General features: G+C 45.5%; 2 protein-coding genes across 3 annotated transcripts in view; one reads left to right on the top strand and one right to left on the bottom strand.

Moving 5' to 3' along the window:
- Window positions 1–79: 79 nt before the first annotated feature.
- Window positions 80–1974, top strand: LOC137786954 (amine sulfotransferase-like). Its single transcript, XM_068579102.1, has 6 exons — window positions 80–246; window positions 335–537; window positions 704–830; window positions 1403–1497; window positions 1600–1773; window positions 1860–1974. The coding sequence occupies exons 1-6, from the start codon at window positions 105–107 to the stop codon at window positions 1962–1964; spliced, it is 846 nt and encodes a 281-aa protein (XP_068435203.1). The 5' UTR covers window positions 80–104; the 3' UTR covers window positions 1965–1974.
- Window positions 1975–2138: 164 nt separating this feature from the next.
- eif3d (eukaryotic translation initiation factor 3, subunit D) overlaps window positions 2139–8540 on the bottom strand; it is an 8432-nt gene continuing 2030 nt past the window's right edge. For both annotated transcript variants that reach the window (XM_068579430.1, XM_068579431.1), the window contains 13 exons: window positions 8490–8540; window positions 8298–8383; window positions 8139–8211; window positions 7737–7852; window positions 7522–7654; window positions 7281–7428; window positions 6958–7088; window positions 6660–6745; window positions 6347–6476; window positions 6039–6181; window positions 3712–3904; window positions 2618–2711; window positions 2139–2254 (listed from right to left, as the gene is read on the bottom strand). The exon at window positions 8490–8540 is cut by the window's right edge and continues 86 nt beyond it. In XM_068579430.1, coding sequence (XP_068435531.1) covers window positions 2241–2254; window positions 2618–2711; window positions 3712–3904; window positions 6039–6181; window positions 6347–6476; window positions 6660–6745; window positions 6958–7088; window positions 7281–7428; window positions 7522–7654; window positions 7737–7852; window positions 8139–8211; window positions 8298–8383; window positions 8490–8540 — 1398 coding nt within the window. In that variant the 3' untranslated portion in view covers window positions 2139–2240. The remainder of the gene's footprint in view (window positions 2255–2617; window positions 2712–3711; window positions 3905–6038; window positions 6182–6346; window positions 6477–6659; window positions 6746–6957; window positions 7089–7280; window positions 7429–7521; window positions 7655–7736; window positions 7853–8138; window positions 8212–8297; window positions 8384–8489) is intronic.

The raw sequence follows: 8540 nt of genomic DNA, 5'->3' as shown, positions 1-8540 counted from the left end.
AAACATGCACATGGAGCAAAGTCCAGAGTGCAGCTGCTGCACCTGAGAGAGGTTTTTCTGGTCTTCAACATTTCACCAACGGTTCGGTGTGATTTGGAGGAAACATGGAGAAAATCAACAACAATCTCTTAAGGTACAAAAACTACAACTTTGTCGTCGGGCTCACAACTGCAGAGCACATCGATTCCCTCCAGAGCTTCGACATTCGGGACAGCGACGTCCTCCTTGTCACGTATCCAAAGTCAGGTGAGACAAACTCTTCTTACATTTACCGTCTTTAGTTTTTTTTCCCTGCTGGCAACATGAATACTGAGCAGGTATGATGACCCCACAGGTACCATATGGACTCAACAGATCATGATCTTAATCTATGAGTTGGACGGGGGTCTGAATGAATATCCAAACAACATGGAGCAGATGCGGTGGCTTGAGTACACAATGGGCGAAGATTACTCTCTCCGCCCATCTCCACGCCTCTTCACCTCTCACCTCACCCCGGCTCTCATGCCCCCGGGACTCAAGGACAAGAAGACAAAGGTCAGTACTGCAAACTGGTGTGAATATGCATATGAATAGCTTCTCTTTATTCAACATATATACCCTATATTACGCTTTGCACCGACAACATATTTGCACCATTCTTGGCATAGAGGCAAGAATGGTGCAACTTTATATCTGAGCCAATTTTTTTTTTTTTTTTCAGATTATCTACATGATGCGGAATCCAAAGGACAACATTGTCTCATATTTCCACTTTAACAATAACTGCAGCTACATGGAGGCGCCCAAGAGTTTTGATGATTTCCTTGAGGAGTATCTGTCGGGAAAGGGTAAGGAAGCTCAACGGCAGAATCTAGAAGAGGATAACCATCTGATCATGATAAGGAAATAACAATTAAACTTCATTTTATTTGTTTTTAGTAATATGACATTATGGCATACTGTACTGAGTTTTCATCACTTTTTACACGATGCTTTTGGGTTGTCCGTCCAGTCCATTCTTGTACATTTGGCAGAAACATTCAGTTGTAAGGATAGGATGTAGTGTAGTGTAGGATAAAATGACAAGATGACCTGTGAACACACCATTACAGTAGTCGAGTCTATTGAACATAGGTGCATGGACAAGTTTTTTACACTTTGTTTTTCATAATCTGAGCCAGTGAAAGCATGCAGATATTGAACAAAAGAGGCCCCAGTATTGAACCTTGAGGAACACCATATGGATGAATTGATTCAAATTTGGGGGCCAATGTTGACAATATGACACTGAAGTGTTTTTAATCACTTATTATATGATGCTCTCGGGTTGTCCGTCAAGTCTTGTGCACTATGTTTGTACCGTGTGGTTCTTTGGTGTTCGGCTGCTGTGACATACATCTCTTTGTGTATAAATATTCAGTGGGAGGGTCGTCCTGGTTTGACCACATCAGGGACTGGCATTCAAAGAGAGACCAGTACAACATCCTCTTCCTGTCCTATGAGGACATGGTTCGGGTAAGACGTGGTTGTGCAGCATCTTCGTTTGTTCTTGAAAACATATTTCTAATAAAATATTTGCCAGCGTCTAAACTTGTGGGCTTTGGTTTTCTCTTCTAGGACTTGAAGGAGGTGGTAACTAAGATCTGCAATTTCTTAGGGAAAAACCTGAGTGACGCAGCCATTGAGCAAGTTGTGGAAAAATCTACTTTTAAGAACATGAAGAAAGACTCAAAAGCAAACTATGAGTTCATACCAAAGGGAACGGTGAAAGACTTCATGCGCAAAGGTAACGTTACCACGACCGCAGCAGCTCCTGTGCAGAAAAGTATAAACAGATTTTAGGTCTATTTTTTTTTCTTTTCTTCATTGCAGGTAAGATCGGTGACTGGAAGAACACCTTCACTGCAGCTCAGAGTCAAAGAGTTGATCAACTTCTTCATGAGAGACTCGGTGATATGTCTCTGAAGTTCATCTGGGAGTAGACGACCTTAAGATGTGAACATGTTGTCGAAACCCTGAAATCCCCAAAATGAAAAGTCTACAGAAGCTGTTAATATCCAACTGATATAAAAAGCATCACCATAGTATTGTTAAATCTTTGTTTTGACTTTTGACCGGGGAAAAATAAACACAGATGCAGGAATCACAAAAAAAACTTGTTTGCCCAATTTGTTCTTTATTGATGTCAAAAGGAATTAAATTGTGTTTCTTCGCGTATGACGGCGGCTTGCTTTAGTCACTGGAGCTCAATCCACTCTTTAGTTCTCTTCTTCTAGAAACGGAGAAAAGAAAACAAGTTATCACATAACCACCGTGTTCCAGATTAAAGTTGGTTCATACATTTCATATTCAGAATAAGGAAGCAGGCACATTTAAGTAAAAACAAAATTGAACGTAAATGAAATAATTGTTTGAATGATTCACAATTCAAATCATTTTTTTTCTTCTACAAATTGTGACTTCAACATGATTGAAATATCATACTTTTAGGATTTCATGTGCAATATAGTGTTTTGTATTAACAATGATGACACATTTCTCTCCACCCAAAAGTAAAATATGAGTTTCATGACATTAATGTATAACTATACAAACAATAAAGTGTCAAACCAATCGACATGCAGGGAGATCTCACCTTCTTCCTCCTCATCCTCTTCATCTTCCTCCTCTTCCTCCTCCTCATCAGAGCTGAAGGTCCCGTCGGGCAGGCTGTACACCCGAATCACTTGCTGTAGACAAAAAAAAAAAACACAACACCGACCCATCAGCGTCTTCGTCTGTGAGCGAGTGACGCAACATCCCCTTGGTATCGGGCCGCACAAAAAATGAAAAAAAAATAAAATCAACGCCGGTTTTATTTTGAAAAATGAGCGGATACATCCGTCTGTGCGTCTGAGCCTCTTACTCTTGACACATGTCAGAGGCAAAAATGACCTAAATGTACGTTTCAAGTCTGCCGGAGTGCCGGTGTTCTGGAATAAAATCAAGGCAGAATGTCATAAAACCGCCAAAAAGCTCTGAAAACCTGCAAGAAACATCCAAACCATGAGCGTGAATACAGATCGCGAGAAGTAATATACAAGTGTTAGAAAAATTCACTTGACCCCTCGGAGTAAAATCATTAAAACAGGAACATTCATTCGTTGCAAGGAAGGCGCGGAGTCAGAAGTACAACGTGATAGACAAATTGCATATCCAAGACTGCTCTTCGGCCTAATCGTAAACCTTTCCCCTCGTCCCATAGAGCGGTTTGCAAGAAATGGTCATATGATAACAAAAGGAACTGCTCATTCTCTCAGATAGAAACATACAGATTCCCCTCTTTGCTATCGGGAGACATGCTGAGTTTCTGTGTAAGATTAAACAGTAAGATAAGAAGTCTGAATATAAGTTTCTCTCAGTCAGTCAGTGAATTGTTGACTTTAGGTTTTAGAGTAAATTTGACGTGTTCTGTGAAGCACAGAATGTCGTCGGATCATCAGATGGAGGCGGGCCGACCCCAACCCCGTCGGCCTACCGGAGGTTTCCCTATAGCCAGTCTGTCCCTGGTTTGACCCAACCTGGCACACGCTGCTGAAAACATGGAGGGACGAGCCGGCGAGAAAAAAAATGACACTGTATCAAAAAAATCCCTTCAAAATAAAATCACATGAAGGCCCATAAAAACGAGTCCGTGACCCACCAGTTGAGAACCACTGCGTTAAATCATCCGTTTGACCGGCGGCTCACCTTGTTGGGGTCCTTGAGGATCAGGTACTTTCCCTCGTCCAGCTTGCGGCAGATGTCGATGACGCAGCGCAGGATCCCCCAAGCGTTCTCCATGCTCAGGTTGATCTGGCTGGCAAACTCGTTGGGTTTGAACTGCTGGGTTCCCAGGACGACGTGGCGAGCAGAGTCCTTCGCGTGGTAGCGAGACACATACCTGAAGAAAACAGTGAGAAGCTAGAAGGTCTGCTTATTGCCGAGACGAGGAACTGAATCTGGCAAAATGTGTCCGTGTGTTTCCATTAAAAGACAGTTTGTGTCGCGGTTATCTGTGCAAGAACCAGTTGAGCAAACGTTTCAAGAGGTAAAGGACCGATATAAAAGGGTGAAAACCTAAAACAAGTTCAGTCAAGAAAACAGGTCAAACTTTAATTTATCAAAGCTAATGCTGAGCATTGTAGCTAGCATTTGAAGCTAAAGGGTTGTATAATCTTGTCCCCAAAGACAGTTGAGAGAGGAGAGGGATGGAGAAGGAAACGATGGGGTTAAATTTACCCTGAGAATGGTTGGTAAACACTGTAAAAAAAAGGTAAAAGATTGACCTAACCAGTAATGAGTAACGGGGTGGGTTGGACTTGATCAGAGTGAAATATTCTACAAAATATAGACGGTACAAATAAGATACTGTTTGTCTGTATTGCCCGGAACCAACTCCAAGTTATCTGTAAACTGTAAACTTTGTAAAATGAGCCTCTGTTGTAATGTGGAGTAATTCCCTTTGTGGAAATGTATGAGCCTTTGTAGCAGGAAGGGGACATTTGTAAATGTGACAAAACCACAAGTCGCTTTTTAAATTATTTAACTGAAGACTGATTTATGTTCTGTGTTACTCTGACGTCTGGAAAAATAGTCAACTAATACAGTTTTGTGCTGGAGGTTTAATCAAGCTTGTATTTTTTGCTGCGCTTACGCCAAAAGGTGTGTGATGTTGTGAAACTGTGTGTGCATTACAGGAACTAATCAATGTGCGAGCTTGATGTGAGTGGGTGAGGGGTAGTTGGACCGTTTGGATAAACCAAAGGGTCAGCAACCTTTTCTTTCCATCCAAACTTTAACACCAAAAACATGTGTCTGGAGCCGCAAAAGCTATTTGATGTCACACCTTATAAAGTTCTTATAGAGTGAAATTATATACAAGATTGAGGACAATTCTTGACATTGTATTGCTATTAATAGTCACGCGTCGGCCCACATTGAGGTCAATTAAGATCAGAACTATTCGGAGCTCGAGTCTTATCAATATTTGTGGCTGCTGTGGTAGAGTGTTAGTCCTTGAACGCATATCTTTTGCTGCATTTTCACACCGAGCCTCTTCGCTACGCCGGATTTTTTAGATACTGTTCAGCAGATGCTGTGTGTTTGTTCTGGAAGAGCCTTGTCAATTCTTTTGCCAATTTCTCACCACATAGAGAATAACAGGTCGGACAGCATCGTTGGCAGTGGATGCAAATGAATACGTCTACGCAGAATCAAACTCTGTTCTCCGTGACTTTCCTTTTCTTATTCATCCGTTGAACGTTTATTGTGGGCGAGGCTCTGCGAATCCACCTCCAGGGAGAGCTGCTAGACAGCGACATCATCGGATATGACATTTTAGTTGAACAAATATTTAAACTTTTTAATTTTATTTTCAATGACCCAATATCACCTCAAACTCCAAGAATATGAGGAGGTTTTGTTTTTAAAAGCCTCATGGAGCCGCAACAAAGGTGCCGACCCCTGGGATAAACAAATCCCAGAGAGGAGCTCCTTGACCGGGCGGTGGGGGGGAAAGACACCCCGTTCCTACCAGAGCCTCCCGTCCTGGCTCTGGCAGGAACGTGGTGTCCTGGGCTCCAAGGACAACAACAACAAAAATATGTGTTTCTAGGTCAGCCTCTGCCCCAGTGCAAGGCGTATATCTATGTTTCCCGTGTCCCCATCCGTTTGCCGACCTGAGGAACCACACCTGCAACCTGCTGGAGCTCCACGGGGGCTGCGACTGCCTTCCTGCCGAGGAAACGATGGAGTCCGCAATGCGACGGGCGACATGGGAACGCAGTTCATGCGGAAACCGGCGGGCAACGTGCCCGAAGTCGTTCAGAATAACGGTTATTGCTGCTGTTCTTTCTAACAGACATCCCCCTGGTCACCAGATGCGTTTGGTAAGGCCATCTGACACAGCAGCATGCGGCGGTCAAGGTCGAAGTTCTAGTCTTTGAATGGAGGGTGTGGGCATAAACTCCACACCTCCATACGATCGACAATATCGTTATTTCAAGAACATTCCCCCGTGTGTGTGTGTTGCTCACCCCAGCTTGAGGTACTCCGATCCGGCCAGCATGGCGCAGCAGGTCCAGCGGGCCAGTTTGTAGCTGTTGTTCTTCAGCTCCGTGGCGAGGACGGCTCCTCTCTGAGAGTCCAGCTTCTGACGCCAGTCTACCCCATTACAGTGCTGGCGACGGAGCGGAGGAACGGCAGAGTTTTAGTTTGGAACGTGGACTGATCGATAGTAAGCTCAAAATGTTTAAGAAATAAGGGGGGGAAAGAAAGGAAGAAAACTTCTTTCTCCCACAGCTGAAACTAGTCTCTCCCCCCACTCCCTCTCGCTGCCTCTCACCCTGGAGTCCCACTCGTTGAGAGTCTTGACGTTGATGAAGGACACTTCTCCGTTGGCCCCCGTCATCACGCCATCGTGTTCGCAGCGGACGATCAGGTCGATGTCTTCACCGAGCTTCCAGTGGCGGTACCTAAAGAACGAGAAGTCAGAGAGGAAACCAGTTATTACAGACAACGACACAGAATACAGTTTTATTATCTTGTGATCGTAGGATACAAAACTATCTACTGTTTCAAGTACAAGTAGCTAAACGGTTCTTGACGCCGTGTTTACAGATGTTGAGTAAAGCTAAGCAGATGGGTTCAGGGCCTACCTGTAGGCTACAGATGCCACCTCGCTCTTGTCCGTATCCTCCTCCACAAATGGGTTGGAGGAAGGAAACTTGTACCGCTCTCCACCCTGAACACAAGACAAAAGAAAAACAGCCACATATGCTCAGAAAACCATCAAAAGGAGTAGTAGTACTGAAGCAGTGGCTGAAGCAAAGGTTCGACGTTTTGTATTGTGTTTATATGCGAGTTAGATGAGAAGATGGACACGACTCTCGCATGTCCGTCTGCAGCTAGTTAGCTTAGCACAAAGGCCGGAAACGGCAGCTTCTGCGTCCTCACCATGCGTAGACACTGCTGGCTGAAGTTGTGGTTGATGTACGTGGCCTCCATCGCCAGGTTACGAGGAGAGTTGAAGGAGTTGCCTTCGTCCTGCGGCGGCTCGTTGGCGGTCTCGCTCACGGTGAGCAGATCTGAGGAGGAGGAGCGTTTACGGATGTTAAAGAGCGTTAAAGCGCACACAAAAAAAGTAAACTATTAATAGTGGAGGAAAATGTTCCCTGTCTGTGTTTTACGATATCATCTAATCCTGGAGATGCCAGTTTTTCACTGGACAGGAAGGAGATGAACATCTGAGAAGCATCACAATGGTGTCAAAGCCTCACCAAAGTCAGAGTTGTCTCTCTTGTCGAAGAACAGCTTGTTGCCGACCCTCTGCACGATGATGTCCCAGGAGTTGACTGAGCGTGTGCAGCACATCAAGGTGGCCAAGATGGCGTCCGTGGCAAACACATTACCCTGAGTCTTAGCCAGCTGAGAGAGAGATCAATGCAAACACACGTTGTTGTAAAAGAGAGCATCAAAACCACCACGAGTTGCAGTTCGTTGTGCTGCTTTCTTGCCCACCTTGCGGATGACGGGGTCGTCGGTGGTGGTGACCGTGTGGAAGATCCTCTTGATGCTCTTCAGCTGCTTCTCATTGCGGGTGGTGACCCGGTCGAACGCCTTGTCGTAGTGCTCCAGCGCACCGCAGCACTCGCTGCGAGAAACAAGAGCCCGTCATCTCCTGGATCAGGAGGTTTAATGACTGATGGGGGAGGAGGAGGAGGAAGTTCACTTACATGTCAGTCGGGTCCTCCACCTCCAAGTATCTCATCTTCATCAGTCTAGGGAAGTCCATCTCCTCCTTCACCTCCCAGTCGCTCCTAACCTCCACAGAGGAGTCTCTGGGTTTCAGCTGGGCCGAGAAATACATGGGGAGTTATAGAGGGAGGGGAGAGAGGGGAATGGAGAGAGAGAAGGGGGGAGGGATAGAAACGAGGGAGGTATAGAGGGAAGGGAGAGAGAGAGGGGAGGGAGGAGGGAGGGACGAGGGAGGTATAAAGGGAGGGGACAGAGAGGAGGGAGAAAGATTTGATAGCAATGTTTTAATCCGATCAATGTCCTGACTCAAACCAGTAGTGAATGACTCCAGCTACTGGTTGCAGCTCTGACCAGTAATAAAACGGAGTGACGATGGATACCTGAGACTTCTGGTCCCACTTCTGACGGACACCAAACTGCTTCTGGAACTTCTTCTGCAGGCGCATGCGATCCCTGAAAAGACAGACAAGTGAGACTCGACGGACAGCCCGACGCGCAACAGCAGCGACCTCGTCGTCTGAAAAAACGATGCCTCTCACCTCTCCTTCTGTTTGGCGCTCTTCGGGAGCGTCTGCATGTTGAACTGAGTCAGGTTCCGGCGGTCCTTGTCCCGGCGCAGATTCCTCTGTCAAAAACCAAAACACAAAACGCGATAAGAGATATTTATACTTTAAAAATCAGCCGGGGCGACCTTCATCCTTCTCGCGGGTCGGTGTGTCTGCGGTTCCTACCTGAGCAAACCTCATGCGGTTCCTCTGGTAGGCCGTCTTCTGCGTCTTGGC

The sequence above is a fragment of the Clinocottus analis genome, unplaced genomic scaffold, assembly GCF_023055335.1.
Source record: "Clinocottus analis isolate CAN_PGR_092001 unplaced genomic scaffold, fCliAna1.0.p SCAF_16, whole genome shotgun sequence".
In the NCBI taxonomy this organism is placed as follows: domain Eukaryota; kingdom Metazoa; phylum Chordata; class Actinopteri; order Perciformes; family Cottidae; genus Clinocottus; species Clinocottus analis.
The sequence above is the reverse complement of the archived record's forward strand: the minus strand, read 5'-3'. Positions and strand labels throughout refer to the sequence as shown.

Coding starts and splice junctions, on each gene's coding strand:
- LOC137786954 (XM_068579102.1), top strand. CDS start 105: ATGGAGAAAATCAACAACAATCTCTTAAGGTACAAAAACTACAACTTT. Junction 247..334: donor TGTCACGTATCCAAAGTCAG/GTGAGACAAACT, acceptor ATGACCCCACAG/GTACCATATGGACTCAACAG. Junction 831..1,402: donor GGAGTATCTGTCGGGAAAGG/GTAAGGAAGCTC, acceptor ATAAATATTCAG/TGGGAGGGTCGTCCTGGTTT.